Source organism: Pinus tabuliformis, chromosome X, assembly GCF_031772625.1.
Source record: "Pinus tabuliformis cultivar Carrire ecotype Pingquan chromosome X, CPIR1, whole genome shotgun sequence".
NCBI classification, from domain to species: Eukaryota; Viridiplantae; Streptophyta; class Pinopsida; order Pinales; family Pinaceae; genus Pinus; species Pinus tabuliformis.
In genome coordinates, this window is record NC_142308.1 from 79,958,054 (window position 1) to 79,977,746 (window position 19,693).

The window sequence follows — 19,693 nt, forward strand, 5'->3', positions numbered from 1 at the left end:
CATACTTGTTCACTGGCAGAATGCTGAAAATCCTTATGTTGGATGGAAGATGCCCGTTGATAACATCTGCAAGTGCTATACCATCTGGATCTTCCTCCCATGCACCATCAGGAATCTCCATTTTCATTGTTATTACTGTAGCCAGAGAATGTACCTGATGAAAACTCATATATTAAGTGCTGCAGTTAAACAAAGATAAAATATTACAAATGTCAATTCGAATAGTAGGCAACAATGGAGAGGCAATAACAATTAATAAATTATTTTTACCCTTCGTTTATATTGTGGTCTATACTGCTGTTCTGCAGGAAATTGAATACAGACGAAACCCTTCACCTTCCTTCTTCTTTTTAAAAATGTATCTTATATTTCCTTTACACTCACAGAAAGATACATCAGAGTCATATTCCTGCGAAAGGCCACAGTTGTGTGAGGGTTTCCTCTCCCAACAACAGCGAGAAGAACCAACATGTCTGCTTTAGGCCCCATCATCAGAGAGTCCAAACTCTTATCAAAAGAAAACTCTTATTGATGATAAAACATGAAAAAGAGAAAATCAAACAAATATGAAGCTCTTTATAACAGAACTAAAAATTCATTGCCAAAAAGTCAGCATGCCTAAAAACGAATATCATAGAAGCATTCCAAAAGGGAAAGCCAGAAAGATCAAAACTAACTGGGAAGAGCCTTGAGTATCCAAAAACAACCAACTACACATGTTCTGATCATATATGAGAAAATAAGGATGGGTTAAAAATTTAAAATCAACCTCTGTCGATCACAATACTGATGAAAAGAGATCTGGTACAAGCCCAAAATCCCCTTTCTTATATAAATTCCCAAACCTTCGACCTGTGGATATGGCCACAAAGTCCTATCGGAAGCTTCAGCTTAGGCTCTAAGCCTTTTATAAACCATGGACTTATTTAGAATCACATCCACCTTTTTATCGGCGCTTTATAATCAACCAGCGGAAGCCACCACCGAGCCTTTAATCAACCATCACGCAGGCTTTATATATATATACCTTAAACCCCCCCATGGCCATATATAACCATATAATATCAATCCTCAGAACCAACATAAAACCCGCTCAACTTAATGCACGCGGACCTCAAGGATTATATGGCCGCCTTCATAAATTTCGGCGGGTCCGGATTTCGGCGATCGCTACCTCCGATGCGATACAAGGGTTCTGCGGACCCGATATGGCTTTACACTCAGCTTTAATAGGCTCTCGGCTCCGATATGTGTCGGAGCTTCACACTGCTGAAGGCCCTTTCGGACCCGATCTTCTTTTATGCTGGCTTAATAATATTTCGGCTCCGGTAATTCGGAGCTTCCACATGATAGTTCCAAAGCCCTTCTCCGATGCGATGCGATATTGGATCTCAGACCCGATATGCTTTCGGATTCTGCTTAATATTATTTCGGCTCCGGTAATTCGGAGCTTTCGCAAGACAATTCGAAAGCCACTTTTCCAATGCGATGCTTGAGTTCCGGACCCGATATGGGTCTGGACCAATCTTAATAAGGTTTCACGTCCGCCAATGTTCCGCTTATGTAAGAAAGCATTCGTCCTCTGTGTAAACGGAATTATACACAGAGATTTATAAAAAAGGTCTTAGAGAGCCTACGGAAGCAACAGTGAAAGGGAAACTACCCTGAATGCATAAATCAAGCATCAAGCGGGAGAACTAATACAAATTCATCAATTTTAACTCACAGTACAATCAATTATCTGGTACATGCAAACATAGACTCAATTAACAGAAAACCATTTACTGCCGATACACAGTGAAAGGAACCTCCCAAGGAATAACGCTTCCAGCACGAGCCATGCGCTTCGTGCGTTCCAATATAAGCAGGAAACTCGCATATATTAATATAAAAGCATAATTTACACTGAGAGACTTCGGTCTCAAACATGCACACACACAGGCCAGATTTTCCACATCGATGGCCTTCTCTCTCACAGGCCCGATTATCAACAATAGTGCCTCCTCCCACAAGCCAGATTCTCAACACTAGTGGCCTCCTCTGGTGGATCCCCCTTGCTCGTAGGTTTACATTCATATATATATAATAAACATTGATATCAAAAGCTTAAAGCTTTTGCATGCATGCATATATGGTAAAAAGCCTATTGAAGCTTTATTCTATCTTTTCTCTGTTTTAAAACAGAAAAGCCTCCTTATCCACATCTATTTCTTTTATGCCTAAAAGCTCTCCCTTACTTCTAGAATCATGGAATACTCATGCTCTTATTTGAGAACATCTAATTTAAATCACACTTAAAATACTACTTAGGAAATTAATTCCTAAAATGCATGACCCCCCTATGTCTATTATTTACAATAATTTCCCTTGGCTGAATGCTCCCGCATCAGACTCCCAAGGTAGAAAATTTTCATGATCTCCTGATCATGTGTCTTGTGGTCTTGGTCCTCCTGGATCCCACACTTTATTCTGCAAGTCATCATCTGCTATTGTTTGCTGTCTTTCTCCAGGTTTCCAAACTTTATGCTGCATCGCCCCACTGACTATGCTTTCACAATCTTTTGCGGTCTTTCGCTTGCTGAAATTCCTCTTCTTTCTTGCCGCTGTCTGCTGGTTCGGAGACACCTTCATCATCAGTCTTCTGATAATTTCAATCTCTATGTCCAACCTACTGCTGTTGCTTTCACTTCCTATTGTTGCCGCCATAGATGTTGTTACCGCTGCTTTCACAGATGTTGCTACCTCCCAAACTTCCTGTCCCTCTGCAACATTCTTTTGCTTATCATATTTCGGCCACTTCTTCTGAAGCACTTCATCAATATGCTGTAAATTATAACCTTTGTCTTCTTCTTCAACCACTATGGCTTCATCCTGTATTCCTGTAGCAGCTTCAAAATTTTGTACGCCAGTCTTCTCTTGGTTATTTAAGCAAGCCAACTCTTTATTGTCACTCATGGAAATAATCCTCTGGTTATGGGACATAACTGTCTCATCTTCTAACCGCAATAGTTCTTCTTCCCTCAAGACAATTCCAAATGATGGTCTTTCTTCTACATCACCTGCAGTCACAAAACGCTTGTTAAAATTAAAATCATAAGGCTGTTGTGCCTTATCTCCTTTTGGCAATAATTCAATTTGTTGTTCTATTTTCTCCTTCTTCTCTGTCAGCATATCAGTATGCTGATTCCAATCCTTCTTGCCATCTTCTGCTTCATGACTGTCATTCATAAAAACTCTCTTCTCTTGCTTCTTCAGCAAATTAGCCTGCACATAAGTCCTCTGTCTCTCCAACTCTCTTCTCTGTAGATCTAGTTTCCTATACAATTCAACAACTTCATTAGGAGTAGACCTTGGAAATTTCACATGATTTTCCATACCTTCCCTAGTGCTTGACCCATCATCAGCTGGTCCTTGTCTTTCTGCATCAATATTCTGATTATCCTTCTTCTTTTTCATCTCCTTCTGAGATATTGCTAACTCATCATCGATCTGAACAACCTTCAAATTCAACTCTTCTTGCACAAACTCTAAAGCTTGTTCATCTCCCTGTTCTGTACCTGCAAACATGTGCAACTCATTAGTTTTTAAATCACAAGACTTTTCAGTCTTGACTGCTTCCTCCATTACTTCTTTCTGAACAGATCTGCTTGTGGAATCTTCAAATTCCATCTCTGGCACAAGAACTCTAAGTTCCTTTTTCAACAAGGCAATCACAATTTTCCTCAACCTCCTCTGCAATTGTCGCCAAGTCACTCTCTTTCCCTTCAGTGGAAAGATCCATTTTCTATTTTGATTTTCCTGCTCTTGCAGCCATTCTTCCAGTACCTGCAATTGTACCTTCATTACTGCAATCTCTCTTCCTCGAACTTCTGCAGTCATCCCATTTCTGTGCCATTCCTCTAGACCTCTTCTCTGATTCTCCATGATCACCTTCTCCAGCTGTATATAAGGCCTATCTACCTTATGCTTTTCCAGAACAGAATTTTGATTCTGCTGGTCTTTTCCCTTCTTCATGACAATATCAGCCAATTGTCTTTCACCTGCAAACATCCACAAATTGTCAGTTTTAAAATCATGTGACCCTTTGGTCTTACTTGAAGTTTCAGTGTTCAAGTCTTCATCTTCACTATCTCCCAGAAATTCTCCTTGTTCTGGTTCACAAATGTATTCTTCCATTTCAACTTCCTCTGGACTTATCTTCTTGCCATTTACCTTGGCATCCTCTTTCTTATGTCCTCTATTGTAGCTTTTTCCTGAACCTCTGCTATGACTATCAGTAGTCATCTTCTTCGCCATGAGTTTCTCACCCATGAGTTGCATCAAGCCTTTACAATAGCAAACTCTTTTGCTGCCACTTACCTCACCAATCCTTCCCTCCGGATCTGGTCTTTTGGTAATCACCGGTCCTCTACTGGAACCTTTCGAGCATTCTCCACTGCTCTTTCAGGCTTCTCTCATCTGCAACTTTCTTCAACCTCTGTTGATTCTCCTTTGCAACAAGCCTCTGCAACAGCTAGTCCTCCTGGCTGCAATCTTACCTCACTAAGCTCTCCTCACTTAGTCTTTTGGTAAGCACGGTTCTTTGTCTGGAACCTCCTCCTGAGCAACACCTTTGCTCCTTCTAGGCTTCTGCAATCCTCTCACTCTCTCCTGAGAACACTTCAGTTGTCCTCTCTATCCAATTTCTTATTGGATTCTTCAGGTTCACTACCACTTCTCTATAAGAGTATTCTCCTTACTCTGTCTTTAAGAACTCACTTGGTTCTTCTCTCACAGCTTCTCTTGCTATCACCTGTGCATTAGCATAAAACATACTCTTAATTTAAAACAGAGCATAACATATTACCTCTTTTTCAAGATCTCAGCATGATCTTGGTTCACCCATTCTTCTGCACCTTGAATGGCTTGTCCTCTACTTGAGAAACCAACCAGAACTTACTCCAATCCTCTGCTGGACTGCTACATCTCCCACTGTAGTCTTCCATCATTCAGCTCATTGCCTTTTCCTGTGTGCATGTTCCTCTTCACAGAAATCTTGTTCTGACAGTAGTGCTGCTTTTACCTCAATCCTTCTCTGATATCAACTTTTCCTTTCTGGAATTCCTTCTACCGCAGGAAACTTTCCCTGCTCTGATACCACCTAATGAAAAGAGATCTGGTACAAGCCCAAAATCCCCTTTCTTATATAAATTCCCAAACCTTGGACCTGTGGATATGGCCACAAAGTCCAATAGGAAGCTTCAGCTTAGGCTCTAAGCCTTTTATAAACCATGGACTTATTTAGAATCACAGCCAACTTTTCATCGGCGCTTTATAATCAACCATCGGAAGCCACCACTGAGCCTTTAATCAACCATCATGCAGGCTTTATATATATATATACCTTAAACCCCCCCATGGCCATATATAACCATATAATATCAATCCTCGGAACCAACATAAAACCCGCTCAACTTAATGTACACGGACATCAAGGATTATATGGCCGCCTTCATAAATTTCGGCGGGTCCAGATTTCGGCGATCGCTATCTCCGCTACTCCAATGCGATACAAGGGTTTTGCGGACCCGATATGGCTTTACACTCAGCTTTAATAGGCTCTCGGCTCCGATATGTGTCGGAGCTTCACACTGCTAAAGGCCCTTTCGGACCCGATCTTCTTTTATGCTGGCTTAATAATATTTCGGCTCTGGTAATTCGGAGCTTCCACATGATAGTTCCAAAGCCCTTCTCCGATGCGATGCGATATTGGATCTCAGACCCGATATGCTTTCGGATTCTGCTTAATATTATTTCGGCTCCGGTAATTCGGAGCTTTCGCAAGACAGTTCCAAAGCCACTTTTCCAATGCGATGCTTGAGTTCCGGACCCGATATGGGTCTGGACCAATCTTAATAAGATTTCACGTCCGCCAATGTTCCGCTTATGTAAGAAAGCATTCGTCCTCTGTGTAAACGGAATTATACACAGAGATTTATAAAAAAAGGTCTTAGAGAGCCTACGGAAGCAACAGTGAAAGGGAAACTACCTTGAATGCATAAATCAAGCATCAAGCGGGAGAACTAATACAAATTCATCAATTTTAACTCACAGTACAATCAATTATTTGGTACATGCAAACATAGACTCAATTAACAGAAAACCATTTACTGCCGATACACAGTGAAAGGAACCTCCCAAGGAATAACGCTTCCAGCACGAGCCATGCGCTTCGTGCGTTCCAATATAAGCAGGAACTCGCATATATTAATATAAAAGCATAATTTACACTGAGAGACTTCGGTCTCAAACATGCACACACACAGGCCAGATTTTCCACATCGATGGCCTTCTCTCTCACAGGCCCGATTATCAACAATAGTGCCTCCTCCCACAAGCCAGATTCTCAACACTAGTGGCCTCCTCTGGTGGCTCCCCCTTGCCCGTAGGTTTACATTCATATATATATAATAAACATTGGTATCAAAAGCTTAAAGCTTTTACATGCATGCATATATGGTAAAAAGCCTATTGAAGCTTTATTCTATCTTTTCTCTGTTTTAAAACAGAAAAGCCTCCTTATCCACATCTATTTCTTTTATGCCTAAAAGCTCTCCATTACTTCTAGAATCATGGAATACTCATGCTCTTATTTGAGAACATCTAATTTAAATCACACTTAAAATACTACTTAGGAAATTAATTCCTAAAATGCATGACCCCCCTATGTCTATTATTTACAATAATTTCCCTTGGCTGAATGCTCCCGCATCAAATACAAACAAGCAATCATATAAGATAACCAAGAAGAAGAATAAAAAGATCAAATTATTTTCAAGTTCAGTGGCATGGATACTCAGTAATCGGATACATTAAAATACAGTGCCCAATGACAACAAGGATTCCTTTCTGCAGAGATGAACATAAATGTCTGAATGAAAAAAACAATAGGAAGATGTGAGTGATGAATGAATGGGTCGAATATTCAGGGGTGAAAATGAGCCTTACACGGTGATTAAGGATCACTGCACATAATAACAGTGAAAGTTGTTGCAGACATGTATGCCTAGCCATTCACAAAGAACCACCCAAAAGAACAAATGCATTCACTGTTTCTAAGATATGTTCACCCACAACCAGAGAAGACAAATTTAGTGCCCAAATCCAAGCGGAAACCCAATGCTTGAAAATAGAATACTTTTCCAACATTGTAGAGTACAGAAATAGGAATCTGGATAAAATGTTTGTTGTTATTGAAGATGCAAGGAGAACATACAGACCTGTGACTGTCTGCTAGGTTTTGTGTGGTTTCTGGTTGTGAATTTCAGCTTTTCCATTCTGTCATCGTTTGTTGGAGTGATATTTTGTATGTTCATTATGCTGTGGTTGCTTTTCCCTAGCTACCTCTGAAATCTATGGCTTCTGCTGTAGGTTTCTTCTGGTAGTTTGCTAGTTCCAGACAATATTGCCATGAATCATCTGCTAGCAGCACTGTCCAGTTGGAAAGAATCAGGGGTTGGTTGTTACTTGTTCCTAGCTGCATTTGTAGCTGTCCTTCTGCTGCGGTTTCAGGCTATTTTGCTGTCTGGGCCATTCTGGTACAGGTTTCTGTTGGCAGCATTCTGCGTAAGGGCAGGAAGTGGGGTTGGCATGGTTGTAGCTGTTCTCGTGTATGCTCGCAGTGATTTACTACTTAGCCTCCAGGTATGGCTTCCTCAAATGGTAGCATGAAGGTTAACACAGGTCTTCACAATTGGTCTGTCTTCGGAAGATAACGCCCAGGTCAAGGCAGAGGCAACAGATGCTATTCTGTCTCAGATGACAAAGCCCTGATCGTTGAGACTGAAGCTGTTAAGAGGCGGGGAGGGAGTTTGATAGTCTGTCTGTGGGGGTCCTCCAGTTCATAGCCAATAGTCCTTTTTCAGGTGCTGAGTTGAGAAAAACTGCAATAAAAAAAATTCACACCGCAAGGATTCAAAGGGTATTCACAGGAAGAACAGAGAGGTTCAGTGTTCTGGTGGCAATGACAACAAGAAATGGTTCATCAAAAGAAGCTTTCTATTTTTAACACTTGGATATCTATTGAAGTTTCTAAGTTTACTTAGTTAGAATTAAAAAACTCTCCATGCACTTTATCTGATTTATTCCTATGTACTTGTTATTTTCCTTAACAAGTTATTTACAATGTAAATGCTGAAAATAAACACTAGTGCATGCTCAACATATTACAAATCAGCAACTAAAAGAAACAGAAACAAACTCACCATATGACACCATTATTTTTGGACTAATGTCCCTGGAAAAACCCAATGTAGGAAAACCGGTGCAGCTATCTGAGGGTTTTCTTCCTAAGCAATATCAAAGTACAATCAGGGTGCCGAAACTAGCCTACCCAACAGAGAATTTCCTTGGCAATAATACCTCTTAGTTTCTGACAAATCTCATGGCTGAAACCCCGAATAATCCTTCTAGGAGCTACTCAACACAAATTTGCCCCAGAAACCCCAGCGTCTGCCTATTTGGACTGCGTCAACCTCTCCTTGCCCGGTGTTGGCCCTCCGTCAACCTAAATAGGCTTGCGTCAGCCCCAGGAGGTTCTGTGTCAGCTCTCTAACCCTTTGCGTCAGCTACGCTGGCCTCTTTGGTGCTCTGCGCAGCACTTAACTGCCTATGCGTGGCCCTGCGTGAGCACTGGCTGCTACTGCGTCACTCTCTTTGGCTGCTCTGCTGCTCTCCCGCACTATCTCTGCATCTTTGTCCCTCTGTACTCAATGCCCCTCAGATGCTCTCCGATCACTGATTCTCTCTCTCTTAACAAACCCCGCTCTAGAGAATAGAATAACTGATCATCTAGTGTTCACTCCAAGTGATTCTCAAACCTCCTCTTATACTTTTCCTATTGACATGTCAACAGCCGAGATTAAGTCCCTATTCAATGGTTAAGATTAGATCTGACTTGATCCATGTCTTTTGGACCATTCTAACATAGTTCATATTAATACACATTAATATTTTATTTTCCCTAAGTTTAGAGTTAGGGACTCCATTAAAAATATTAATTATTTTAATATCTCTTGATCTGTTTAGAATCTGCCCAAACCCTTTCCGGGTATTGGAGAACTCATATGCCCCAACCTCTCCACCAAATTTCGTGGCTAGAGCACATTTGATGCTACACCAAATCAACAATATCAAGCATAAAGGTCACCTTGATGAACCCTCTCCCAATGCTCTTGACCCTGAGGAGGCAATACAATCGAATATCACTTATGATATCCACATGTAGAACCAAGGCCTAGAAGAATGGTCCTGTCCATCAGAGTCACTCTTGGAAGTGAGCCTTTCATTGACTGCAAAGGAGGTGTTAAGAATTATAGCTTGGACAAGAACTTCTGCATATGTTCAGTGTGAAATGCGAGAAGTAGTTTCAAATAGTTCTGAAAAAAGTTATTTTCAAAAAGTAATTCTAATTTTGGAAAAACAACTCTAATTTGTAATTCACTTTAGTAAAAAAAGTGAGTCTTACTTTTAGCAGTTGAGTCCAAAATTGTACTTAGACTAGGACAAATCTTAAAAATATATTCTCCACTAAAACTATAAAGGCAAGGCAAGTTAGAGGGAAAAGATACATTGATTCTTTGCGAAGACAGCTTCCTCTGAAGCTCAAGAAAGAGACGGTGTAAAGGACAAAACAGTGCGGCAGTGAGATTAGTAGCCCAGTACTGATTGCAAGTTGTGGATCTCTATGCAGTGAATTTGACAATTTGTTTAGTCATACGGACAGACCATATGGATCTGTGCAGCCATACGGATAGGTTGTACAGTCTGTACTGTCATATGAACAGAGTTGTACCACAGGTTTCTCAAACTTGTTTTGCACTTATCTCATTCAACAGGCCGAAAAACTGATTTCATTAATGATACACTGATTTGAAGGACAGATTCCGTGTTTCATGTTTTATGCTTCTGCTATATTTTCCAACCATCTGTGATTGATGCATGCTTAGAATTTTTAATTTTGTTATTGAGTAAATTCAAAATCTGATTTGTTTAATAAAGAAGCATAGGACAGCAATCATATAGGATTTAGAAAATTCACATGGTCTCAAAGCTACTCTAATCAAAGAACGAAGAGTAGCAGTTTGTGTGCAGATCATAGATGGTATCAGCTAGCCTCCAGTTCGAGAATAGATTGGATGATGCCTCTAATCTTCTATTTTGAAAGTTCAAGGTTGCTCTCTTGTTGGAAGAGAATGACCTCTAGGACATTGTGAAAGATGTGGTCACAACATTGACAGATCCACACTAGTTGTCAGCCCAAACAAAGGAGATAAAATCTAAGTGGATGATCATGGATGCCATTAAAGATCAATTGGTCCCTCACATATGCAAGAAGAACACTGCTAAGCAGATGTTCGATGCATTGGTAAGCATCTACCAAAGTGAGAACATTAACAAGAACGTGATCTTGCATAACAAACTCAGATCAATAAAGATGACGAGATCTGACACCGTTACTAGTTACTTGATGAAGATCACATAGACTAGTGATCAACTTGTAGCGGCAAGGTAGAAGGTGGAAGATGGAAAGTTGGTGAACACGGCACTGAATGGATTTTCCCAGTTTTGTGGGAACCATTTGTCCAAGGTGTTTGTGCCCAAAAGAAACTTCCCAATTTTGAAGGATTGTGGGATGATTGCATCTAAGAGGAGACTCGCATGGAGAAAAATGTTAGTTTTTGTAGAATCAGGTGTTCTAATCTCGAAACTTTGTAGAGAGGCTAAAACATAGGAGTTCTCCATAACCCAAAAATCGTTTCTGGAAATTCCACCTAGAAGTGTCTCAATTAGATTATTAGCCTATTTTTAAATATTTCCTAAAAATCTAAACTTCGGAAAAGGGGTTAATTAATCAATATTAATTGAAAAAGGTGTGAATTATCTAAAAACTCACACAGATCGATCCAGAAATGATCTCAACCATCAATTATGTTTTAATCTTGGTCGTTGGAGTCCCAACTGGGGATTATAAGAGGAGGTCGATGGGTAGACGGAGAATACACCAGAGCAAATACTCAGTTGTCCAGGCACTTCAATTTTCCCAATAGCAGAGATCCAGCAGTGGAGATTGAGCCAAAGGGTGAGTAGCAAGTGGCATAAGAGGTCAGTAGCATCAGGAGGATAGTTTTCCAGTTCTACAGAGTATCTTGTAGAGAGACAACAACAACCACAAAGGATTTGCGCAGTAGCCTGTGCAAGCATTCATGGAGGCAGTTCGAATAACGGAGACAGGGGTCGTTTCAGTCTCTAGAGGTAGGAGAAATTTGCCAAAGACCGGGAGAGACACTTCCAGTTAAGTAGTAGCCAGTCAAAGTCAGTTTAGAGACTACACCAGCTAGTGTGTTTTGTGGCCAGCGCAAAGGCCTGCGTAGAGGCTAGAGGAGCAGTTGTTTGAGCTGTCGGATTGAGCCGAGATTGCATGTGGGGTGAGGAAAATTCCTCACTAGATTTTTGCCAGTGTTTTTCTAAAATTGGATTGCCAGTAGAGAATCCAAATGATTGTACTCAGATTATTGTTGCTGCTTAATAAAATAAACCCTCAAACTGCTGCATCGGTTTTCTCGCATTGAGTTTTTTCGGGGACCTTTGTCCAAAATAACGGTGTCAATTTTCATGTTTGTGTGCTAGCATATTTCTCATTTCCTATTTTTGCTTCCGCAAAATTTTATTTGGTGAAGAAATCACAGTGTGAATATTTCGTTATTTTGTTGTAAACAAAATAAACTGCATAATTAATTTATCAGTTAGGAGAAATATTTATAGTTGCTACATTTCAAAAAAAATTCACATGGTATCAGAGTGATTTTAATCAGACGGGGAAGCTCAAAAGTGGAAGCAGAAATTCATTGTTTAGAGGGAGCAACAAGACAAATTTTCTGGTGGTTGCGCAAATCCTAAGCCACACAGTGCGAGTTGCTTTAGCAAGTTCAATTTTTCAGTGTAGGTTGGCAGAAAAATCCGTCTTTCCAGTTCGAGTGACTCCAGCGGGCAGAGGAAGCAGCAACTCAGATTTTTGCAGAATAGATTCTTAGTTTGGGCAAAGAGGGTTTGCAATAGTAAATGCAGTGCCAGAAGGAGGAGAAATAAGACACTGAAGTATACCCAGAATTTTCCAATATGGCCATGGATTGGTTTGATATTCAGGGGTCTTCAAAGTTGTCTACCAGATTGGAGGACGAATTTGCTTCCTTATCAGGCTTAGCTTCACAAGCTGTCTGGTATATAGATAGTGGAGTGTAGCGCACATAACAGGGGTTAGAGAATATTTCTCTAGCTACAATGAGGAGCAAATGATTCCCAGATTACGATGGGAAACAGAACAAAGTGTACTCCAGTGGGGAAAGGTAACATCGATTTTCAAAGGGAGTCAGGAGCAAGTACCAGTGCTACAAATGTGCTGCATGTGCCAGGATTGGGTATGAACCTGATTTCAGTATCCTAGCTACAAGATAAGGGATATGATGTCCACTTTGTAGGGAATAAGGTGTTAGTCAAACACCCAAGCTGGAAGAGGGTGAGACAGATTAGAGTTTGAAGCAATCGGTTATACAGGTTGCAGCTTGATTCTCCAATGGCACTAATAGGCATTGACAGTAACAGTGGGAAGAAACTAAATGAGCTATGGCATAGGAGAAAGGGGCATTCACATCATGGAGCACTCAAGATGCTCAGGGAGACAATAACAGGGGTTCCAAAACTTGGCTCAGAACACAATGATCTATTCAGAGGGTGCATGCTTGGAAAATATGCTAAGGCAACATTCCCAAGAAGTAACAGCAGAGTAGATGGCGTGTTAGGACTTATACACTTAAATATTTATGGCCTGATGTCCACTAGAGCTCTAAGTGGGGCCGAATATTTCGTCACCTTTATTGATGACCATTCCAGGAAAACCTGGATCTACTTCTTAAAGACCAAGGATGAGGTATTTGAACGTTTCAGGGAGTTTAAGGCTCTCATAGAGAATGCAACAGGGAAGAAGATCAAGGTGCTTTGCTCAGATAATGATGAAGAGTATACTGATTACGACTTCATAGATTTTATGCGAAGGATGGCATCAAAAGAGAGTGGACAACTCCATACAATCCACAACAGAATGGGGTAGCGGAGTGGAAAAACATAACTATAGTTGGGGTTGCAAAAGCCATGTTATATGACCAGGATTTGCCCATGTTTCTATGTGCAGAGGGATGTAACACAACAATGTATATTCAGAACATGACTCCTCATAGAGCATTGGGGAAGAAAATGCCAGAAGGAGTCTTCACAGGGAAGAAGCTTGAAGTTAGTCACTTCAAGATCTTCAGCAACATTGCTTATTGCCATGTGCCAGATGAGAAGCGCACCAAATTAGATCAGATTGCAGAGAAGGGGTTCCTTGTTGGATATAGCGAAACCTCAAAGGCATACAGGATCTACATTCCTAGCAATAGGAAGATTGTAGTAAGACGGGACATAAAGTTCAAGAAGGACCGAGCTTTCAAGAGATCTCGTGAGATGCCTGCAGGTGATCAGAATCAGCCAATTGAAGCTCCATTGGTCCAACCATAGGGGCAGTCAGTGGGATAGTCACAAGGATCAAGTACAGTGACTAGTAATCGCATTTCCACAGGTGCTAGGGATCTAGTGAGATCACAGCAGATTGAGCAACAGAGGCAAGATGAGGAGGCGTTGGTTGATCCTCCCACCACTAGTGGTCAAGCCAACAGAGAAGTTCATCAGACATTGAGAGATGTAGAGTTCATTGGATCTCCTTGGACGAACAAGAGAGAGCACAGATAGCCTGACAGGTACTAAGCATCGATGGCTCAAGTTGCAAAACCTTTCAACTTTTAGGAGTTCGCACAACATCAAGTGTGGATAGATTCCATGGTGGAGGAATACAACTCTATCATGACGAATGATGATTGGGAGGTGGTGCGAAGGAAAGAGGTCAGGTCAGTTGTAGGTTCTCGATGGATCTACAAGATCAAGTATGTTGCAGGCGACAGTGTGGAGAAGTACAAGGCTAGATTTGTGGCAAAGGGGTATGCGTAGAAAGGAGGGATAGATTATGAAGAGACCTTCGCCCCAGTTGCCAGATACACTTCTATCCAGTCAGTTGTATCCCTCGCAGCTCAGACAAGGTGGTAGATTCATCAGATGGACGTCAAGACAACATTCTTGAACGGGGTGATAGAGGAAGAGGTGTACATAAAACGACCAGAGGGCTTCAAGACTCATCAGAGGTACACTCATGTGTGCAGACTAAAAAAATCTCTATATGGGCTCAAGCAGGCTCCCAGGGCATGGTATGGTCGGATTGACAGCTACATGCAACAGATGGGATTCGTCAAGAGTGACGCTGAACCCAACCTTTACTACTTGATGGTAGAGGACGAGCCACTCATCCTAGTATTTTATGTGGATGATCTCTTCCTGACAGGGTCATTAGGGCTCATAGAGGACTACAAGAGGAACCTGGCAACAGAGTTTGATGTGAAGGATTTAGGGTTGATGCACTATTTCCTAGGATTGGAAGTGTGGCAGAAGGACAGTTAGATCTTCCTTGGACAAGGAAGATATGCTACAAATATTCTAAAGATATTCAGAATGCATGATTGTAGACCCATGTCTATGCCCATGATCACCAACTAGAGAAAAATAGATGGATCAGATGACAAGGATGTTAACCCCACCTTGTATAGACATCTCATCGGTTCTCTCATGTATCTGGTCAAAATTAGGCCAGATATCTGCTTCACAATCAATACCCTCAGTTAGTTTATGGTGTAACCAAATAGGGTACACTAGACAGCAACGAGGCACATTTTGAGGAATGTGTGTGGCACAATATAGTATGAACTGAGATATACCCGAGGGGATGATGTCAAACTATGTGGGTTCATAGATGCAGATTGGGTAGGTAGTTCAATGGACAAGAAAAGTACCTTTGGGTACTGCTTCAGCATTAGATCAAGGTTGGTTTCTTAGTGCAGCAAGAAGCAGAAGTCAGTAGCACTAAGCTCTGCAGAAACAGAGTATATAGCAGCAAGTAGAGCTACGTGTGAAGCTATATGGCTTCGAAAGTTGTTGGTAAGCTTGTTCAGGCAGAGGATGGAGTCAACCAATCTCTACTATGGTAATCAGAGTTGCATCAAGCTCTCTGAGAATCCAGTGTTTCATGACAGGTCGAAAAACATAGATATTTGGTGTCATTTCATCAAAGATTGTGTGCAACACGGAGCGGTCCAACTACAGTATGTTCCCACAGATGAGCAGGTTGCATATATACTCACAAAAGCTCTAGGGAGAGCTAAGTTCGCCTATTTCATAGAATAGATGGGTATGGTGGAGAACCCATTTCAGTAGCAGGGGCATAATATTTTGGATGCTTCTCAGTTTCAGTAGTTGCAGTAGCAACAACAACAAATGAGAAGGACTTGCAGTGCAGATGTAGAATTGGCAGCAATATAGCAGTGTCAAGTTTCAATAGTAGCATAGACGCACACCAGAGTTGCGTAGTGGTTGGTGAGCAGTGACAGACAATCACAGTGGCCAAACATCAACAACATCACAAAGGGTGGTATAGAGACAGGGTGTTGTAGTAGTAGTGCAGCCCTAGAACACCTTCCTCGCTAAGAGGGAGTGTTAGTTTTTGTAGCATCGGAGGTGTTCTAGTTTCAAAACATTGTAGAGAGGCTAAACATAGGAATTCTCCATAACCCAGAAATTGTTTCTGGAAATTCCACCTAGAAGTGTCTCCATAAGATTATTAGCCTATTTTTAAATATTCCCTAAGCCTAAAAATCCTTAGAAATTTATTCGGAAAACCCTAATGGCGATTGTAGCACTCTTGGTATCCCAGTTGCTCAGGAGGGCGAAATCTGATGAAGAATGTGCAGGTCCTACTCTTCTTACAAGCATTTCAACTCATGGCGGCCTTTCGGTGGGCCCGCGTTCGAATCCTGTAATGTTGTTGAGTAGTTTGAACAGAGAGGAGACAGGGCAAGAGGAAGCGGTGGAGGTAAGGACGGATACATCACAGCCATTAAAGTTGGGCTCCAAACCCTCGTTTTCGAGCGCCATTAAAGCGGATTTTGCAGCGAATGAACCTCATGGCGAGGATCTGCTTAAAGAGGTGCCCATGCTCCGGGAGCCGAAGCTCGTGGCTAAAATGACGGCCGCGGTTTCCGACGTTGTTCAGACAAGATCTGTGCTGCGGAAGCAGTTTCCTTTCTTGAACCAGCCAGATCTACCTGAAGAAACACATGGATTTCAGATCCAAGTCAAACTCTCGGGCAAGACGATGATGCAATGGGTACGCGCAACAGATCTCGTGCAGGATCTTTTGCAAAGACTCGAACGCCAGCTGGGGATCAATGTTGTTAAAAGCGCGAGCGGGATTAAATCGGCGTGGGGAACAAAGCGGAAAAAATCGGAAAAAGCGGGAAAAAAGCGTTTGGCACAAAAATATTCATTTTTTTTCATTTTTTTTCAATTTTTTTAATATCTAAACCATCTACAACATAAAATAAATACATTGACACATAAATATGATAAAAAAACTAATATATAAGATGTTTAATATCATTTCTAGCGCTAAAATCACACATAACATTGAATCATGTCCTGAATAGTAAGTCCTGACTCCTGAGTCCCAACTCAGCCTCAAAATATCAACAAAAAATATGATAATGTATCTCATCATGTCATAATGTCATATACAATAAAATGAAAGTCTAATCCTATTGATTTCCTCTGCCCCTCTTGCGAGAAAATGTCACTGCTTTCCCTTTCCCTCTAGATGAAGATGCTGGTGCCTGTGCTGGTGGAAATGGCAGTGGAGTCTGACGTGCTCTAGAAGCTGAAGAAGTAGAAGTAGCAGCTACAGGAGGTAGACGGAGACCACGTCCTCTACTGGTGGTAGTGGTAGCCCGGGTAGGCAGTGTCACCTCCTCCTCCTGCTCCTCCTCCTCCTCCTCCTCCTGCTCCTGCTCCTGCTCCTCCTCCTCCTCCTCCTCCCCCTCCTCCTCCCCCTCATCCTGCACTAACCAATCATCAGTGGGATCCATGAGAGGCCTCTCGGTCTCAACCCTCCATTCAGCAGTGGTGTCAATCCCATCCAATGAGATGGCATCCATATCAGGTGTCCGCTCTAGTTGCCTCACCCACAATCGAAGATTGTAGTAGACATAGACCATGTCATTAAGTCTATGGGACTCCAACCTGTACAAAGTTCATGAAATAATAATTAATAATTAATATTATAAAAAAAATATTGTTTAATGAATTCAAAAATTTATTTCGAAATTTGCAATATTTTAAATGTTTAAGTGTTAACCTATTGCGCTTCTTGTTGTGTATTTTTTCAAATACACTCCAATTGCGCTCACATCCTGAGGAGCTGCATGTTTGGCTGAGGATGCGTACGGCAAGCTTTTGCAAAAGGGGTACTCTGCCACCATACATCTTCCACCATGCGTCTACAACAAAATTACAAATAAAATTTTAAATAAACATAAGAAAAAAATGGAATTTGAAGAGACAATGAAATTTGAAACAAAGTTACAAAGTACAAACTAAAAAATACCTGGCATTTTAATCGTCCTATCAATGATAGCCATCTCAAAGCCAAATGTGCCACCTGCCATCTTATATGTCTCAATTTGTTTTGAGATCTCTATACGTTGTTCTGGAGATCGCACCATCTTCTGGATACAGGATAAGAATCCATCCATGATCTCAGCATCAAAATCAAACCCACATGCATAAGAAAATGCAGGGTTCAGGAAAAGCCCAGCAGCATGAATGGGACGATGGAGTGTGTTGTTCCATCGCTCATCAATCACTTCCCATAGAAGGAGTTGTTTCTGAAACCCATCATCTCCCTTATCATCATAGTAGGACCGAATGGCTTCTTTGGCCCTGTCCATGGCTTCATACAAATAGCCCATTGCGGGCTTCTCACCATCAACCAACTGAAGAACCTTTACCAAAGGTTCAGTAACGGCGCACACCTCCTGCACTCCCGCCCAGAAGTCTTCCTGGTATGAAACTAGTCTGCATACAACCTCTCCTTCTGGTTTGCGGCTCATTGACGAAGCACGCCACTCCTCTGAAAGAAACATTCTCTTCAAATCCCACATAGAATTCAAAAGGGATTGAAGAGATATGAAACTCGTCGCAAACCGTGTAATGGCGGGGCGCACCAACTCTTTGTTGTTGGTGCATCTTCTCATCAAGCTAAGCACAGATGTATGATTGTAAATAAATTTTGTGATGCTTTTTGATGAGTCAACAATATCTTTGACAAAGGGAATTTTCCCTATGTCCTCTAACATCAAATCAATACAATGGGCAGCACAAGGTGTCCAAAATAAAGTAGGATGCCTGTCCATAAGCATTCTACCAGCAGCAACATAATTTGCAGGATTGTCCGTTATGACTTGGACAACATTTTCTGCACCCACCTCCAAAATAAACACATCCAGCAAATCACATAAAGTTCTTGCATCTTTGATTTGATGAGTTGCATCAATAGATTTGATAAACATAGTCCCCTTGGGACAACTAACCAAGAAGTTTATAAGGGTTCTCCCCTTTTGGTCAGTCCAACCATCTGACATAACAGTGCATCCTGTTTGTGCCCATGATGCCCTAAAATCCTCCAATCTTTGGGTGCAGTCACGCTTTTCATCTTGAAGAATCCGGCCTCTGAAATCATGATACGAAGGGATTTTGTACCTCGGGCCAACACTGGCAATAGCATCAACAGCAGGTTGGAAAAATGGATTATTCCTTACAATGCTGAAAGGAATATCACTCCAGAGGAGAAATTTTGCCATCAACCTATCAGCTTGTTCTTTTTCAGTTCTTTTTAGCATTGAACCGATAGTTGGTTGTGAACCAGGTGTGGTTCGAGGAACAAAAAATGATGATGCAGCAACCGGATTGACTGACGCTGCAGTAGAACCAGTGCCACTTGGCCCACTTCCTTCAGCTGACCTTCTTAGTTGCCTTTTGAGTTCTTCTTTGGCCTCTCTAGTGTGCTCTAATTCTCCCAATGCTCTCATGGCTCTTTGGATAAGTTCAGGATTTGTATTTATACAGGGCCCCACATCATGTCCAGGGATTTGTGCAAGGTGGTACTTCAACCTGTACACCCCCCCGCGTATCTCCTTTCCACACAACTTGCAATTCAAGTTTTGTCTATCATTCAGAGCTTTAGGTTCACCATATTCCCAGAAAGGATCCAATTTCCTTGGCATGTTTGTTTTTGAATTTTGAATTTGCAAACCTATGGAAAAATAAGGATTAGGAAATAGGGATTTAGGATTACAAATTACAATTTAGCATTTACAAAATTACAAGTTACAAATTTCCAAAATCCCAATTTCCAAACCCAAGTTATCCAACCAAATGGCAAATGCCAAAAAACAATGAAAAAACATAAACAATGTTTAAAAAAAATGAAAAAAAAAAACAAAAAAAAAATTGGTTCCCATAGTCATACCAAGTTACCCATCCCAAATCAATGAAAAATTACAAAAAATTCTTTAAAAACAATGAAAACAAAAGGAAAATGGTGCCCATATGAAGTTTCCCAACCAAAAACAATGAAAAACAAAGTTTTTAAACAAAGAAAACAAAAAAAAAATTAATCTACATACTG

General features: G+C 41.1%; 1 protein-coding gene across 2 annotated transcripts in view; it reads right to left on the reverse strand.

Annotated features, from left to right (window-relative positions):
* LOC149138463 (putative tRNA pseudouridine synthase) overlaps positions 1–19,693 on the reverse strand; it is a 364,078-nt gene that overhangs the window by 250,679 nt on the left and 93,706 nt on the right. For both annotated transcript variants that reach the window (XM_089448317.1, XM_089448316.1), the window contains exon 4: positions 6–154. In XM_089448317.1, coding sequence (XP_089304443.1) covers positions 6–154 — 149 coding nt within the window. The remainder of the gene's footprint in view (positions 1–5; positions 155–19,693) is intronic.